This window comes from Cavia porcellus, unplaced genomic scaffold (assembly GCF_034190915.1).
Source record: "Cavia porcellus strain 051 isolate PalLab524CR breed Dunkin Hartley unplaced genomic scaffold, mCavPor4.1 scaffold_18, whole genome shotgun sequence".
Taxonomy (NCBI): Eukaryota; Metazoa; Chordata; class Mammalia; order Rodentia; family Caviidae; genus Cavia; species Cavia porcellus.
The window spans coordinates 11,062,536-11,081,049 of NW_026947501.1; the positions used below are offsets into that span (position 1 = coordinate 11,062,536).

Here is an 18,514-nt window from a genome sequence, read left to right on the forward strand (position 1 = left end):
AGGAAGGCACAGGCAATGAGAGGACCTTGGGAGACACTTCAAGGATGTCTCCAAGTAATGAATCATGTCAGCTCAGTAGCACTGTCTTATCGTGAAGACATGGTAGGAGTGAGACTGTAGCAATAATTCCTGCAGCTGCAGTCTCTATCTCGTTAATGGGTTGGAGCCAGGTGTCCGCAGCTGTGACCTTGTCTTCCCCTTTGAGGTATCTCTGGCCTCACAGGCCACTACAGGCCTCAGCCAGGGCCAGCGGTTCACTTACAATCCAAAAAGTTATATTTACAATCCCATTGAGATGTTATTGGAATCCCAGCAAGTTAATTCCAATCTCCCACCTCCAGTGCAACCCACGTTGAGAATAAAGACACCAAGACATATTCCAAGTAAGGACAGCCAAGGGGTCCTAAATCCAATCCCCATGAGGATGTGCGGACAAGGCTCTGATCCTAGGCCTCACCCAGAACTTATTATCTTGTGAAGAAGGGTGCTCAAAGATGAGTGACCAGAATAATGTGATCTGGCTAGCCAGGTAAGGAGAAAAGCATCTCTGCAAAATGCAGAGATAAGGATATGCAGAAGGATCGATTTGCATAATTCAACTAAGGTAGCAATTGAGTTGTTTTAGAAGGCTGTTGATTTGGTTTCTGATATGTAAACTTTAGTGCCCTGGGGAGTCAAAGCCTCTACCTTGAGGCTCATACCAAGTTGAGTTGACATTCCTGGAGCTGATGGCTCTACCATCCCGCTGTGCTCCTATCTTTTACAGAGAGCACTATGTGAGGAAACAGGAGACTGTCTGCTTTAGAGATTACATACCAGTACCTGGGTAGCCTTATTTGCAATGCTTAGAGCCAATTGAAGAGAGAAGGAAATACCATAGCCAGCTCTGTACATATCAGTATAAGGAGATCAGTCTCAATATAATCAAAGTTGCAGCAATTGTTCTGCATTCAAGGGGAGTCACTCAAGTTGTCTCCCACAACGAGCTTTAGACCTGCCAAGTCAGTGAAACACTAAACACTATAAGCATTAAGTTGTATTCTGCCTCATCATCCATCATTACAGCCTGTGTTTCTCCAGATCAGCCAGTCACTTAAGGGGGAAGTGGGGGCAGGTGGCTGGGGATGTTGGCTCTCCTTGTGCCCAGCCTATGTGCTGGAAGGGGCTGGCATCTGGTTCTCCCCTGTGGCCCACACATGGCGCCGACTCGCAGGGAGGGCTTGCTTCTTGTTGGCCTCTTGTTCTCCTCGCCTGCAGTCTGCAAATGGTGCTGACTCTCAGGAAAAGGCTGGCGTCTGGTTCTCCCCCTGCTGTGGCCTGCAAATGGTGCCAGCTCACAGGGAGGCCTTGGCTTCCTCAGTCATTGTGGTTTCTGTGTTCTTTCTGTAATCCCTGCTTACTTTGTTTGAGAGTACTAGCTGCAGCCCGTTTCTTCCGTGGTTACGCCCTTGATCCTGTAAAGCTTTCCTTCTTCCAGTCTCCCTGGCACAGCAGTCATTCTACTCATCCTGTGCTGGGTCAGTGGTTCTTCTTTTGTGAGAGGCAAAGTTTCTTTTCTGAGTTTCCATGTTGGCAAGATTATTAATCATTTAGACATGTACCAATTTCTCTCTCTATGCTTTCAGTTCTTCATTTAATGTAAGTCATTGCTTGTCTCATTTTTCTTTCCTTCATAGCCTGTGCCACTTATACTGAAAATGTTTTTTTAAAGTTACCTAATTTCATAAGAAAAAAATGGCACAAAAGAACAATTAGAATGTTATTCATATCCCTAGGCACATTTCCAAATAGTTGGAAATTACTGGGTTTTCATGTTATATGCGTGCTTCCAGATTTCACTTAGTTTAGAAACCTTTACATATTCTTAATCCATTGGCAGGTTTTTTTTTTTTTTTTGTTTTTGTGTTTTTGGTACTGAGGATCAAACCTATGGGTGCTCTGCCACTGAACTGTGTCCCTTACCTTTATTTTTATATTTTGAGACAGGCCCTTGAGAAGTTGCCCAGGTAGGACTTGAATTTGTGATCTTCCTGCCTTATTTTTTTCTCAACTTTGGCCAGTTTGTAGTTATCTTCAATATGGAACAAATTACAAACAAAAATTATTGCTATTTCTGGCATTTACTGTTGTAAAGCAAAGCAGTTTATAGATCTACAGCAGTTGTTCTGGTACCTAGTTTTTGTCTCCAAGCAATTTTGTAAATGCACGGTGTTAGTGAAGAATTAGTATTTGGTGAAATTTCATTATTTGTAAGATGAAGATCTATATTCTGAGCTCCTTAACCCTTTGAAGTCATGACTGACTTAGGAAGTAGACTTCCTATGTATTGTTAAGGGGCCTGTGACCTCTGCAGGGGTAAGGACCGAGATCATGTTCATTGTTTTCTCCAAGTATCTGGCACAACATAGGCACTGAATGTATGTTGGCTGAGTGAATGTGAAGAAAACTATTATCATAAATGTCAGCTTTAGTGAACTTATCTTACTATTTCTTACAATGTTCTAATTGGTTTCATTGTCTAATTACTGCCAGAAGTTAAGTCACCTTTTGCTAATTCATCAGCACAAGCCTTGGCAAGAAAAGTGAAAATGTTGCCTGAAACTTCCTCTCTTTCCCAAAAAGGCTGGATGCCTGGCTTAGAACATACACGCATTGAAGGACCAATAGCAGTAAGTAAAAGACATCACTTGCAGAACTATAGGCAAAATGACAAGGCACTGGGAAAATGCAAACAGCCCTACACTTGGCTTTTGTTACAAGACTGAACTCAAACTTATCATTGAATGTAACTGAGATAATATATATCTTTGACATTTACTAAATGGGCTTGAATTTAGATGATTCCTTTCCTTAACTGACCTAGAATCTGTCAGCACTTGGAACAGAAGAGCTTCGACAACGAGAACAGTATCTCAAGCAGAAGAGAGATAAGTTGATGTCCATGAGAAAGGATGTAAGGACTAAGCAGACTCAGAACACAGAGGAGAAAGGAAAACCTGCTGGGGAGGCAGAGGTATGGCCAGCCTTAGACGTCCAAATACGCCAGTATAGAGGTGGATTTCTCAGTAGGTGCAAGAAGGCCTCTGTGAATTTTGCTCATACATCTTCTCATATTAAGTATCCTGCTAATGTGACAGCAGCTGCATCATTCCTGGGGGAGTTGTGATGAGACAGGCATAGGGTTTCCCTTGTCGTTTTTTACTTGTATTTGACCTAGTGTACCTGAGCCATGTGAAATGTTTGAAGTGTTCTAACCCGACTACTGGTGCCACTTCCAAGAGGCTTTCCCAAGAAGAGAATTTACAAAAAGAACCTAGGCTGTGTCTAGCTTTTTTTTCTTCCCTGAACATGCCCTTAATCACTGACCATGTCCTTTTGAGGCTGTGTATTGGGAATATTAGACAACACTGTAGCCAATATTTTTCTTTTCTCTTTTGAAGGAAATGACAGAGAAGCCAGAAATGACAGCCGAGGAGAAGCAAACACTACTAAAGAGGCGAATGCTTGCAGAGAAACTTAAAGAAGAAGTTATTAATAAGTAATTTAAAACTTAGCAAAACAGAAGTCCAAATTTTCTTAAAAATAAATTTAATCCTTGAACCAAGATTAGTTTCAAGTAAACGCTCATTTTTTTTTAAGTGCAAATATTAAGCCCATTACTAAATATCTGAGGTGGAGTAGGGAAGGCAGCTACTTATCTAGTATACATTTCTGGTAAGGTTTTCTCCTGGGGAACCAGTCTAACCTGAGTATCTGTTTGTGTCGGGCCACAATGTGTTACATACTAAGGACACAGTAGTTAACCTTCCCAGGGCTAGTGAAGTACTGCCAAGAGCGGAAGGAAAAGAGTGGAGTACTGCCAAGCCGGGCTGGCGAGGAGCCTTAAGCAAATTCAGCTGACTGGAAGGGTAATGGCATGCAAAGGAGTAGTTTAGGTCTTGCAGCAGGTAAGAATAATGCATATAACTGAGGAATTGAGAGTATATTTAGGGTAGTAGCAAGGGTTAGCATATAAAATCCAAGACTGGTGAGGTGCTAATCATGTAGGGCTTTATAAGGAATGTGAAACATTTAGTTTTATAATATGGGCAGTGGGAGGTTACATGACTAGTTATTTTCATTTTAAAAGATGGGTGGCTACTGTACATTTCAGTAGGTGGGATAACATAGTTGCTGTACCAGGTGTGAGGCAATCCAAATAAATGTCTTGGGCATTTACTGTTACTTTTGAGTCAAGCCAATTTGAACTTAGAAAATAGATGGGGTTATTAAAAATACTCAAATAGCTACTTTCTAGAGAAGATACCATGATATGAAAACAGGAACGACTGCCTGTTCAGAGTATTACCAACTGAATGGATCTTTTATAAGACCTTGAAATAAATTTCTGCAGTGTTTGAAGATAACCAAGTTTTCTATTGTGCTGTCCTATGTTCTAGTTATTGGACAACCATAGGTTTAATTCAGAATTCCACTTTATCTCCTATGGCTATAAAGGATACCAAAACTATTTGAACAAAATTTGCTTATGTTATATGGTTCCAGTGTTCAACTACAGAAAACGTAGTATTCTGTTATATTTTTGTCACTAAATGGACAAGAACTAGTGATTGAAACACAGAAATGTTACATGTAACTTTTAGATCCTCTAAGAGGGAACCTAAGTAATGTAAGTTCTAAGAGGACCTAAGTAATACAAATGTGAGTTCTGGCTTGCTTTATTGAGTGATAATATAAATACCCTGACTTGCCTGACAGTAGTCATGTAAGACAGCAGCTAATGTGGATTTTCATGGATGTGCTTCTATGGTATCTTACTCTCATTGTGCAAGGCACATGTGCATGAAAAGCGGCACCTTGGATTCCAAGAGAACATTCACATTTGTCCAGTAAGAGTTCTTACAATGATGACGATTTAAGTTTAAGACTCATGACAGTTCTTTAGAATATTAAAGTTTCCATAAAGTATGCATGTGATATTTCCACTGTGATTTAAAGTTAAGTCAGGAATAAATAGAAATGTTTTAGGCTAAACTGCTTAGATTAAGAAGGAACTGAGTAAGAGATAAAGAGGCTCAAATTTACTTCACTGATTGTTGTGTTGGCTGAAAATACCTGACTCATGTAAGATGGGTTTTTATTATGTGTGAACTTTGAAGAAGTAAGAATAGTTTCATGGTGTAATGTTTTAGTGCTGAAATTTGATTTTCCAAGGCTAAACTTTAAGTCATCAATGATACTAAAATTACAGTTGACCTTAAAGAGTTTCATTCAACTGGTGTATGACCTAGTGGTTTATATAATAAATATGGACAAATTTTACTGAATTTTAAAAGAATGTAAAATGGACGTAGCTCAAAAGAGTTAACTTATATTTACAATAAAAAACCAGAAACATCAATCATGAAATTACAGGGTCACATTTTAATTCCTGAATTTTACAGTTCAGCGTTAATATCACCACATGTATACAAATGGTGTGGAACAAGTACAGTGGTATTTGTAATACAAAATAAACATCTGTTTTATGGAAAAACTATACTTTGTATCTACACAAACAGCCCATCTCTTTTCCAAACAATAGCCCAAATTAAAATTAGCTACAAAATCTCCAAAACAAGGGAAACTTCTTAAGTTTAAGCTATTCCAGGAAAAATGGACCCATAACACATTACAAATATGATCTAACAACTGTGGCTGGAATTACTATTTTTAGATTTTTTTCCCAATGCATCAAACTGTAGTTTGGGGACATTTTTCTCATCTCAGCATGATCTCAGATCACAGATGAGCAAACTAACATTAAAATATTTACAGTTAACTGACTGTTCTAAAAAATAACTGTTTGCCTCAACTTACTCATTTACGTACATGGAATGTGCTTTTACTCTTAAAGCAGCTTTCATATTATACTCCTTGCTTATGGAAAAGCTTAATGTGTTCCATGTGGCTTTGACACTGAAGTAACTTCTGGATCGGAATGGCTTTAGTTATTAAATGCTGCTTGTATTCAGCACTGTTCTTTTAAGATACACTTTACTAATAAAGCAACAACTTTACTAATAAAGTGACTTCCAGTGATCTTCCACAAAAGATTGTACTGGTAGATGGTTGAAAACACTGTTCTATCCACTTTTTAAGTTTCTGAAGATAATTCTGGAATACTAATACACTTTCTTGGCCATTATCTCTAAAAGTGCTGATTTTAAAGTCACACTAACAAAACTATGTTTTCGGAAAATCCAGCTTATTTGTGTCAAAATACATATTGAAAATTCCTGGTGTAGAAAACTTAACACGTGCTGTATATAATACAGGGTGGTGTATTTCCCTCCAACAATCTAAAAGGCTGAATTTGTGAAATCCTCAAAGAAATGGTCCCAACATTTTAACTTCACTTTAACGATTGATTTGTTTTCTATAAAAATTTATTTTAAAAAGAGGCAACTGTTTAAAACAACAACATGGCCAGCACCATTATACAAGTAATATTGTTGGATATGCAACTGAAGTTTTATGAACTTTTTCTAGATTGGACACCCCCCTGGAGCAACCTGACGTTACTGGATTACCGATATTTTCCCTCTAACAAACCCTCTCAAAACCTGAGACTTTCCGACAAGCTGTCTCCTGAGCTCCAGTAACTTTCTTCTTGTTTAATCTTGATAGCCAGAAAGGCACACCCCTTATTAGCAATTAAGTTCCTGGGAAGCCTTTTTCTTTTTTTCTTTTTAAACAGAACTAAACTCTCCTAACTGATATACTGAGGATCTTTTGCTACTCCTTGTGTATGTATGGTAAGAAGGCTTTCTGATTCAGATTTTCAGCTCATTAAACAGTTGCAGCAATTTAGTAAGACCACGTTCCAGGAGCCCCCAGTAAACATTTTATGAGCCCAGACGAGGTCTTTTCCTGGGGGATGTTTCTTCTTCTTCATCTTCCTCTTCATCGTCTGGATAATCCACTAAGCCAACCAGACTTCCCTATTGAAGAATTAAAAAAATGTTTTAAATATACGTAACATTTAAAAATGCTTATGATTACTCAGAGATACTAGAATCTTTTTGTAAACTGCGTATCTGAAATTAATACATATTTGAATTTAAGAAACTACTTAAAATTATGAACATTAACAGTACTAATTGGTAGTAGCACTCTCAGTAACCCCCAACTTTTACACTGCTTATTGCCTTTTTAGTGAAACCTCAGAACTTAATTCAGTTTAGGAAAAGAGTATTTTCCCAAACAGACACAACTGTAACATTCAGGAGCTGAAAAGGACCTTGTAGATGACTTAGTTCATTGCTCTAAATTTTTTTTTTGGTACCAGGGATCAAACTCACGACCACGCACTTGCAAGGCAGATGCTTATGCCACTGAGCTAAGTCCCCAGCCCCATCGCTCTAATTTTATACTAGTAAGTATCTTTGTAGTTCCCATTGACCTATGTATTTCATCATTTAGCACACATTGTTTTCATTCTGCTTTTGAAGAACAATTTAAAAGGCTAAAAATGATAACCATGGTCTAGTTCCTAAAAACCAGTAAATAAAAATATGGATGAAGTAACTCTGGGTAACAGGCCCTTTGGAAATCTTGGGTATGCTCCACAAAATTGAAGATGTCCACAGGAAATTAATTTTGAGCCAATTTTAAACTTAACATATAACCTACAGGTTAAGAGGTCTACTGTAAACACTATTTAGGGAATACCTTTCAGATCTCTAGGGAGTAAAAAACCCAGTAAGGTAATGTATCTTCCATACAAAAATAGGTTCACACATAAAGAATCCAAGAATGTGGCCTAAACACTTTACCAGGATGTAAGTGAAATGCCACTGTATTAATAAAAAAAAGGCCTCTGGGTACCTACCACACCTTAATCAGAAAATTTGTGAACTAAACAAAACTTACAAATGTTTGTGAAACCTACTTCTTGCTCAGCTAAATCACATCTTAAGTCTAGATAAGAGACAACATAGTTTAATTTAAGAATTCACGGACTGTAGCTAAGCATGGTGAGGCACACTTGTAATCCCAGCAACCGGAAGTCTTGAGGCAGGAGGATCAAATTTCATGCCAGCCTCAGCTACAAAGTAAGTGAGTTCAAGGCCAGCCTGAACTGCATAGTGAGATCCTGTCTCCAAAAAAAGGAAGAAAAAAAAGAAAAAGAAAAAGTATTTTGTAGTTGATGTGACTTCAAGCTACTATTTATCTGAATGTTCTTGGGCAAGCCATTTAATATCTACGTGTCTTAGTTTCTACATCTGTAAAAACTGGTGTAACAGTGTTTACATGTCATTAAACTATTTTGAAAATTAAATTGAAGATGTAAAGCATTTTGGCACTGAACTGGGTATGTAGTGTAGTTAAGTGCTACTAGTTGCCATTTCTATTATTTGTTACTTGGTTACTAGGCCATACATTAGGAGAAAAGAGATACAAGTACAGTAAGGAAAAGGCATCAATCTGATATTCACAAAGGTGAGATTCCAATAAAGCTTTAATTATGCTTACCATTGTATAGCACAATGTACAGACATCTCAGTCCCAAATGATTAATATGTGAAATGATTTCTTGGCTTAAGATTATGTGAAAAATGCATCTACATAATTTTGAATTTTATTTATATTTTGCATGCACAAATACATTTAGAAATTATGTTTATAATAAAAATACAAATGTAAAATGTTAATGTAAAAAGGCTGTAGTAACACAACTGTACCCTGTAAAGTCAACAGATTTCAGAATTTTAACACACATGTGGAAATCCATTCGTATGAATACTGGCTTTTGGGTGATGGTGGCGGTGGTGGTATTAGGGATTGGAACCCTAGGCCTTTGTAGTGAACGGCTATGTCTCCAGCTATGTATTTATTTAAATTTTAATTTTGAGACAGGTTTTTGCTAAGCCGCTAAATTGTATTTGGCCAGTATACCCCAGAACAATGGTTAATAACAACAGTGACAGTGGCATCCTATCTTGACTCCAGTGGGAATGCTTCTAATTTTTTCTTAGCTATAAAACTAGCTTTTGATATCTGTCATATAAAGAAATCATCCATTTATTGCTGTTTGTTTAAAATGGGAAATAATTATCAAACTCCTAAGTGCAGAACATATATAGAAATAGGTATGTATATAAAATGATGTAGAAGGTCACATATTGCTGAAGTGTTTCTAATTGCAAGGAGATGGAAAACCCTTAATGTCTATCAACAGGAGTTAATTATAAATTAAGGTATACTTACCCCTTTGAACTCTGAAGATTTACTGTGGTACTAAGAATTTGAACCCAGGGCTTTCACACAGAGCTACATTCCTAACCCTCTTTTTATATTTTGAGACAGGAAACTTTACCACTGATTCACAACCCCAGCTCTTTTTCATTTATACTTTTAGTCAGGGCCTCACTAAAATGCTAGTTTGCTCAGCCTAGGTCCAATCGGTGATCCTTCTGTTTTAGCCTCCTGGACTGCTGGGATTACAAATATGCACCACCACAGCCAGCATAGAAATGTTTTAATGTTCAGATACATAAATTCAAGACAAACTTGAATAAAAAAGCAAGACATGACATTTTCTTTGAATGTATAGCAAAAAAAAGTTTTCACTTTAGTCCCCATTAATGGCCCCACCTTCACACTGTATTACTAGGTATACAGATTAATGAGTTTCATTTTGGCATATTTGCACAAGTTTCTTATACGCTTTGATCACTTCGTCCCCCATTATCATCCTCGGCCCATCCTGTCCCTTAGTTTCACATTTTCTGGGGGCTTCAATGTGTATTATACGCATTTTCCTCATTGAAAATGTGCTTGTTTTACAGCCACACATTGTATTTTGTCTTTGAGCATTCACATCTTAAAAAACATCATTTAATTTCATTAGTATCTTTCCAGCCTTTAACTGTAGCAACTAACACTGATGGTAAAACTGACTAAACTTAAGGGGCGATGGTAATAAAGTGCTTGTCACTATTTAGGAATGTGGCCACAGTCGTAAGAAGGTTGTGACCATATCAGTGCTTTACTTCTGTATACTTTTAACCTGCTTAATTTCAAAATTTTCTGAAAGTTTATAGTGATGAAATAATTTGTTTTCTAAGAAAACAAATGACTGGTTTTATCCTGGTTCCCCTAAAAGATGTACAGCAAATATATTTCATTATCTGCTGTTAGTACAAGGGTTAAAAACATGTTTGTACTTACTTGAAAAAAATTAGGCAGGAGGATAACGAACTAAAAACTCAAGGAAATATCACAGAAAAAAAATAAGGAAACAATCAGAGAGGAAAGTTCAAAAAATTTTAAGGTTTATCCAGCAGAAAATGTTCTAAAACTGAAGCAAATGACTATTTAATTTCAGAACATAAGGTTAAAACTCCAAATCCTTTCGGAAGAAAATAGAATCACACAAAAAAACTCAACGTCTCTGACCTTCTTTGTAGCAATAATCTCAAACTCTTGGAGAATCATATTGTCATATTAACAATATGATTTTGTATTTAGTTATATTTTCAGTCAAGTATGAGGTTACAATAAATCATATTCATACCTGTATGGTCTCAAATTTTATCTTCCATGGTATTCCTTTTCTCAAGAAACTAATGTTGCCAAAATGACACAAAATTAAGAAAGAATGGCAATACAGAATCCAGGAAACAAATAATACAAAAAGGAGAGAAGCAAAAGGAAGAATTAGGATAATGGCAGAAGCCTTAAGGCCTGTAGAGCTGGTCTTAAGAGCAACCAGTCTACATAGAATACAAGGAGAGAGACTTCAGCAGAGCTGGTTCTCAGGGAAACATGTGGAACTAATCTTAAGAGATCCTAAAAAGTTAGCAGCAAGCACATAACTACTGTAACAAAAAAGTATCAATATTTAGAAAAAGTGGTAAGGAATAGTAAAAAAAATTAAAATATTAGTTTAAATAAAAATCGTGATAGAGGAAAGAGCAAAAGTGAAGATGTGGTAAGGAGTATTCATGTGTGTATGTACGAAAGCGAAACGTTCATTTATCATAATAATTAATAAATTATGTATAACCTTGGTACAACTGGTATTAACGTATCATTTAGAAATGGAGGAAAAGAGCTGGGGTGTGATGGTGCATGCCTGCAGTCCTAGCGCTCCTGAGGCTGAGGCAGGAAACCTGTCCAGAGTTTGAGACCAGCCTGGGCTACCAGGGAGCTCAAGGCCAGCCTGAACTGCATAATGAGACCCTGTCTCAAAAAGACAAAAAAGAAAATAAAAAATGGAAAACACAGCTAGGAAAGTTCAAAGCTCGGCTAGGCATGGTGGCATATGCCTGTAAAGCCAGCACTCCAGAGGCTGAGACAGGACGAGCCTTGCGAGTTCAAGACCAGCATGGGCTACAAAGTGAGTTCAAGGCCAGTCTAAACTACACTGCAGGACCCTGTTTAAAAAAAAAAAGGTTCAATGTTATCTTTGTGGGGAGGAACAGAGGGCTGATTTTTTTTCCAGTATAAATGTGTCTTCTATGACATTTGACTTTTGAAAGTATAACTTTGATTTAAAAAGAGAAAAGCTAACAAACAGATAAAGTGTCAAGCTGTGATCTAAGCACTATACACTTATTAAAAATATAATCTTCCCAAAAAGCTTGTAATGCAAATGCTATTTTATTGCCATTTAAAATGCCACACAGAGATTAAATAACTTATTCAAACAGCTAGAAAGGGATACAGCCAAGATTTGACTCAATAAAATTCCATGAAAAATATTCTTAAAATACTGTCACAATATATGTTCAACTATCCTATTAGGAAGTGAAAATTAATTTTTAAATTTACTAGTTAATAAACATAACATGTTTTAAACAAAAGGTTACTCAAAATGCTATGAGCTTTCAGTGGAATAATGCCTGCCTGGCAAGCTCGTGAGGTGGTGAGTTTGATCCCAGTACCAAAAAACAAAAAAAAAATAAAACACAAGTGCTATGAGCTTTAATCAAAAACATACTTCACTATAATACTGAATAAAATTCTATATATCTTTAAAAACTTATATTGTTTAAAACAAAATACGGAGTTCCTTCATTTAAGTTTTATACTGCTATATTATTTCCCATCTGCTTTTCACTAACAATTGTCCCATAATATACTCATTTTTATTTTATGTCACTATTTTTTGGGGAAAAAAGTTTCATATAAAATTTAACCTTACTTGGGGGCTGGGGATTTAGCTCAGCAGCATAAGCACCTGCCTTGCAAGCAGGCGGTTGTGAGTTCAATTCCCGGTACCGGTTTAAAAAAAAAAAAAAATTACACAAAATTTAACCTTACTCATAAATAAAGAATAGTAAGCAACAAGGAATGTATTTGTCATCACAATTAATAGTAAGACTAGTATTCCTAAAGATACATTCACATTAAAAAATAGCAATTTTTAAAGGGCACTATGTACAGACAACATACAGAAAAACAATTCCATTATCAGTACAAATAAAGACTACTGAACTGGGAAAGAGATCTGCAGACCGTGCCCTACCTTCTGGCAACACACATAAAAAATACTGTCAGCCACACTGACCACACCGCAGTGAGGCAGCAGGTTTAGTCACTCCTGCTGAGAGCACGAACTGGCACAGACTTTCTTCTAGAAAGGAGTTTGATAAAAATGTGTGAAGATACTTTACTACTAATCTAGTGAAGAGAATAAATTACAGTGCTACATTAGTATACAGAAGAGCAAAATATGAGAACCAATTTAAGTGCTTAAAACAGAAGTAGGAGAGGAAGGATGCTTACATACAGTGTGACATGCTAAGTGAAATGAACGTGAAGGATGTTTTATTAAGACAAAAATTATAACAATTTAAAAACATAGTATGTATTTATAGATGGATTTCAATTATGTGACAAACCTGTGGATTTGAAGGGAAGTATATAAAACAAACATTAGCCACGTTATGATTTTTCTTTGAAATTATTTTGATTTTCCAAATTATCTTCAATAAGTATGAAATGATTTTACAGTAGAAGAGGAAAAGTCTGGCTGTGTGTAATGTTATTTCACGTACCTTGGTGGCTGTTACCGATGCAGCCAAGTTTGAAGTTTTGGAAGAAGAACCATTAGAACTTGTGGGTGGGGTCTGAGCCACAACAGATTTACTGTTTGTACTATTTGCTCCATTAGCAGCACTGGCAGAGTGGGAGAAAGTAAATTTGAAGCCACCAGAAGATGTCCTTTTGGGGAGGTTTTCCTTGTCTTCACTTTCTTTTGCTACAGCAAAAGTGAAAATTTGAACCGCTATCAATTAAGTACTGCTAAATCAAACCATCTGAAAGACCGATAATTTAAAAATTAAAAGGATTACTTTTGCTTTCTAAGAGCTAAAGAGTATAGGATGTGTATTGTGATACTTCTTTATTAGATAGAATACTAGAAATCTACATATTAGAAAGAACCAAAAAAAAAAAAAAAACCCCAAAAAAACCAAACCTCAAGAATCATGTAGCAAAATCAGGCATCCTGTGCCACAGTTTCACAGTGCTGCACCTAGTATTTACTTGTAAAGATTCATTAGCTGTCTGCCTCCTCCTTTCACTCTCTCTATTCACTGCTCTTCACCTCTTTACCCTTGATAACCTAATGACTTCTCCCACAAGTTAGTATTTCAAGCGTCTGAAGACAACAGTCAAGTCTAGCTGTCTCTTATTTCCTCAATAGTCCACATTCCTTTATATGCTGCTTTTGTGGCTTAAGTGTGCAGTCCCTTTACTATCTGGTTACTTCTAATTTTGTGTACGATTCCCAAAGGCACAGCTTAACACTGGATACAGTACTTCAAATATGGCTTTATTGCTTCTTTTGGCATTAGTGAGTCGAGTACCTATAATGACTAACAAAAGAAGAATTTGTCTACAAAAAGGTTCCTATTCTTTAGGACGTTTTAATAGGCTATTTGCTCCTCTAGGGTAAAATAAATAAAGGTATTAGATAGTGGGAGAGTAAAACTGGCAACAGCTTCAAGGAGAAAGTAATAAATCAATAAAATGATTTTCTACTAACTGCTTTTCGGAAATGTCACATTTACAGCAAGTTCAGGAAATGCTTGCCTTTTAACATGTGAGTTCTGATTAAACATTTAAGCAATTAAAAGATACTAGTAAGATCCTAGTTTTAAAAAACAAGTTAAACATATATGAAACCCAGGAGAAAGTTTAACATTTTCTCTTAATTATTATATTTCTATGCAACTTCTAGAACTGTAAAATTTCAAAGAATAAAGTTACTTCTTTGAGTTCAGTTTTCTCAGCTGTGAAAGATCAAGGTGGAGGACTCTAGCAGGTTTTTATGGATTTATACAGTCCCTGTTATTCACTAGTAATAGAAATCTCCAATGGTTAGAAACAGAAAATGAATGCCATCAAAAAATGGCAAGATTCAAGGAAAACATTTTAAACAGCATCTAAAAAAGCAACTGAATAATTTTTGTGCTAAATTAAGGGAAGGCATAATACAATATTTGGAATGTTAATACCTTTCTTAGTCTCCATAAATTTTTCGTAACTATCTGGAAAATCATCTTCTGTCTTAGATTTTTCAACTGGTGTCACAGCTGCTTTTCCTTCCTCCTCTTCATCTTCATTAAACCACATTTCTTCATCCTCTTCCAAGGCTTTTGCATCTCTGCGAAATCTGTTACTGCGCAATATAGATGGTACACTGTAAGAAATATATCACAAATACTGAGTAACAATTTAAAGTTTATTACCATATTAAATTTGACAGGAAAAAATGTATAACCAAGAGGAATAGAAATGATTTTAATTTCATATAAATTGCATCTAAAGCACCTCAAGTATGATACAAGACACAGAGAACTCTCTAAAATATTTTGCATGTAATAAACACTAAACACTCATCTTGAGTTATCATACAAAGCAATAATTTATCCTATAATGCATCTAGGGTCTGGAGGACAGCCTACCCGTAACTACAGCTATCTAGTGAGAGAGAGAAAATTCGTCTATAAACTTCACAGATAATATCTAAAGGATGTAAACAATTTTGTATAAATGCAATGTACTTAAAAATACCTGTTTAGTTTCTGACTTTGTCTGTCTCTTTCTTGCTCATATTTAGTCTTCAATCCTTTGAATGTCTGAACATATTCAATCGATTCAAGTGCTTTATAAAAATTTTCAACTATATGTGCAGTAAGAGACTTGATATCTTCCTGTATAAGCACAAAATTTACATTTCAAATACAATACAATGCTTGTGGAGAAAAATAAAATGGTTTTTTCTTATAGTTTCAAAGCTAATCAAAAATTTTTTCAAAATTACCTTCCAAAACTAAATGTCTCGGTTTCTTTATACATGAGACAGGACTCCACAGAAAACTTGGAAAAAAGAACAATGCACTGGAGCTCTTTGTAGGGACCATAAAGAACATTCAAGCAGCAAACAGATTCAGTTTATGCCTATTATTTGCATTTATAAAGCACTTTACAATTTAAATAGCACTTTCACATACTATTTCATTTTATTTTCACAATTCTATGAAGTAAATTTTATTATACTCATTTACAAAAGAACAAAATTGAGGTTCTGAGGTTGGATGGTTTCATCAAGAGCACACAACTTTTTAGAAGACAGATATTAAAATAATTTTGAACAAACAGGGGCCTTTCTGTTTAACCGCCATCAAAATGGAGTCTTATCTAAATAAATAATATGGTTAGATTCCTCTGACATTACATACACAGATCTAATAAACTATCTGGAATGCCATTTTTCTACTCCTGCATTTCTACTGTAGAAGGAACACAAAGTTAAGTTTTCCATTCAGTGCATTCAACTTATCAAAGTCATTTTTAGAAAACATTCAATCATGGAACCAGGGATGGGGTTCTGAACCATGTATTTTATTTTGTCTAGTATAAAGTTTCGCACCAGTTTTTTAAAGGAAAAAAGTTCTAATTCATTGGAACAATATACTGTTAGCTTGGATTCAGATATCTAGTCACATAATCATGTTCCTTCTTTTCTAAAGGCAAATACTATACTTCTATCCTCTTCATCCTTTCAAAAACCATATTCTTGGCAAGTACAAAAATAATCTATCTAGTGAGACAAACAATCTTTATATGAGAACAGTGAATCATCAGTAGAAATCTGATTTATAGAAAAATTCTCCTTCCAAAACTAGAGAATTTCTAGTTTTGACTTCACGTTCTTTCCAACTATGTAATCGTTTCCTTGGTGGAATGAATTCTACATGTATATGTGCAGGATGATAAATTTACTGTAATAGTCCTATAGTTACCTGTCTTACCCTAGTTATTCACATCAGGTCTCTTCAGATATTTTACGACAACTAAACTAGGATTCAACTTCAAGTGCTTACTGTATGAATGCCTGCAAATAGCATCCAGGTCAATGAATCAATCACTTCAGGTATCTTCATCTTCTCAACTGCGATACTAAGTTATAGTAGTCCATGAAACATGCTGATCTCTTCAACTTTAAATTTCAGGAATTCATCCTACCTTTCATGTATGCTATATTAATGATAATGATCACTGAAGAAATTATTTTTCAGTTTCTCTATTCATTTTTATCACTACTCCTACAACGAACTACCTTTTTAAAAGAGATCACACAAATTGCATGACTACTCAAGACATTCACACATGTTAAACATGACAGTGAAACACGAACTGAGAGATGAACTGAGAAAACTGAATAAACATGGTTTAAAAAACTTCACACTGCAAAATTTTGGACTGAGGCTGTGACTCGGTGTTACAGCACTTGTCTAGCAAGCATGAGAAGCTGGATTTGACCTCTAGCACTAAAACAAACAACAAAATAACAAAAATAGAAAATGCATCACTGCACTGTAACACTGTGACAAATAATTAAAAAAGTAACTGAATTTTTAAAAAAATTCTGTTTATTAGAAATAGATTGTATGGCACAGAATAAATTTTTGGAGAATAAGAATTAAGAAATCATTTTCCTTAAATAAAATTATTTTACTTTTACATACACTTACATATGTAGTTCTTTCATATGTAGTTACTGTAATAGACTTACCACTCTTATGAATTCAAACAACTCAATAACTGCTGAATTCAACAGATTGTACCGAGTCCCATTATCCAGAAGAGCATTAATAACTGGCTCAAAAAGATTTCCCTTGGTGATATAACGATTGTAAAATTCATCTTTAAGGCCAATTATCCGCCTCATAAAACGAAGAGCACCTAATTAAAAATACAGAAGAGCTGATATTAATAAAAGCAACACATTTGTTCTTCTCAAATATAAAGTAAAATTGTGCACTAAAAAAAATTGTGCTTTGAAAAATATAGTTTGGAAAGATAGCTTAAAACCTGTATAACTCTGTGCTAACAACAACAGAAAAAAAAGAACTGTTATTGTGAGACAAATAAACTTCCAAGGTGGTAAGCTCTATGGAAAAGACGGGAAAAATTATACAAGACCCACAGAATACAATTTCTGGTAACAGAGCAGAGTCGATGGATGCAATAAATGCAGCTCAGAATCAGTGGAGACGCAGCATGGGCATAGAAATCCAGTAGGCATCCAGGAGATTAAGGCTGCCTTGCCTCTCTGGCTTTGGAAGCTGGTAGTTCAAAATTCTGAAAATATTGTCAAAGGGGCTGCTAGTAACATGGGAGATTTTGAACTTTTTTCTATTTTTTTGGAGACAGAATCTCACAATGCAGTTGGCTTTTGTTGTTCTGTTTTGTGAGGGGTCTTACTGCGTAGCTCAAGCTAGCCTTCAATTTGCCATGTAGCCTATGCAGGCTTTGAACTTGTGATTTTACTGCCTCACGCTTCTGAGGGTTGAGACTACAGGGATGTGGCACAGTGTTACAATGGGGTTGTAATTCTTATGTTTTGTTGCCAAGTGTCTCTGATTTGAATTCTGTTTATCTTATGTTAAATAGCTATCCATTGATAGTTCAAGCTGCCCAATGGAACAGTCAAACGCATTGTACTACCTGTGGACCAAGCCTGGGGAATGTGGCACTATTATACCTTGCCTTAGTATGGAAATCATTTGTGAACCACATTTCTTTTGCATTACAATGACATCTGTTGTTCACCAATTCTGTTTTGACTTGGGAAAATATACACTGGTAGATCCAGGCTCTATTTATAAAAACCAAACCAAACCTAACCAAAACAGGGGTGAGGTATGGCTCAGTAGTAGAGCTTGTCTAGCACAGGTGTGAGTCCCAGCACCCTGGGCAAAGGGGTTCTCCAGCTAAACAAATTTAGCAATATTTTACTACTAAAATTCTTAGGGAACACAAAGAACCAAAACTTCGGTCCTTTAGTTTTATATCTATTTACCCTTAACTTGTCACACTTCCCCTTAATTTAGTCTACAAACACCATTAGCTAAGGCTACTGATTTTATATGCTGGTCTCTCATTTCAGCCCTCTATTTAAGGATGGAAGAATTTAGACCTGTTAGGATAGGTACTAAATACTGTCTGA

The 18,514-nt window shown here is 35.8% G+C and overlaps 2 protein-coding genes across 7 annotated transcripts in view; one reads left to right on the forward strand and one right to left on the reverse strand.

Moving 5' to 3' along the window:
- Cfap36 (cilia and flagella associated protein 36) overlaps window positions 1-3,604 on the forward strand; it is a 28,541-nt gene extending 24,937 nt beyond the window's left edge. The window contains exons 8-10 of one of the 2 annotated variants that reach the window (XM_013150075.3): window positions 2,563-2,669; window positions 2,864-3,013; window positions 3,441-3,604. In XM_013150075.3, coding sequence (XP_013005529.1) covers window positions 2,563-2,669; window positions 2,864-3,013; window positions 3,441-3,542 — 359 coding nt within the window. In that variant the 3' untranslated portion in view covers window positions 3,543-3,604. Of the gene's footprint in view, window positions 1-2,532; window positions 2,670-2,863; window positions 3,014-3,440 lie in introns of both variants that reach the window. The other variant, XM_003467463.5, reaches the window with a different exon arrangement.
- Window positions 3,605-5,404: 1,800 nt separating this feature from the next.
- Window positions 5,405-18,514, reverse strand: part of Ppp4r3b (protein phosphatase 4 regulatory subunit 3B) — a 75,355-nt gene continuing 62,245 nt past the window's right edge. For 4 of the 5 annotated variants that reach the window (XM_063229424.1, XM_063229423.1, XM_063229421.1 and 1 more), the window contains 5 exons: window positions 17,078-17,247; window positions 15,073-15,212; window positions 14,514-14,698; window positions 13,050-13,252; window positions 5,405-6,983 (listed from right to left, as the gene is read on the reverse strand). In XM_063229424.1, coding sequence (XP_063085494.1) covers window positions 6,888-6,983; window positions 13,050-13,252; window positions 14,514-14,698; window positions 15,073-15,212; window positions 17,078-17,247 — 794 coding nt within the window. In that variant the 3' untranslated portion in view covers window positions 5,405-6,887. The remainder of the gene's footprint in view (window positions 6,984-13,049; window positions 13,253-14,513; window positions 14,699-15,072; window positions 15,213-17,077; window positions 17,248-18,514) is intronic. The other variant, XM_063229422.1, reaches the window with a different exon arrangement.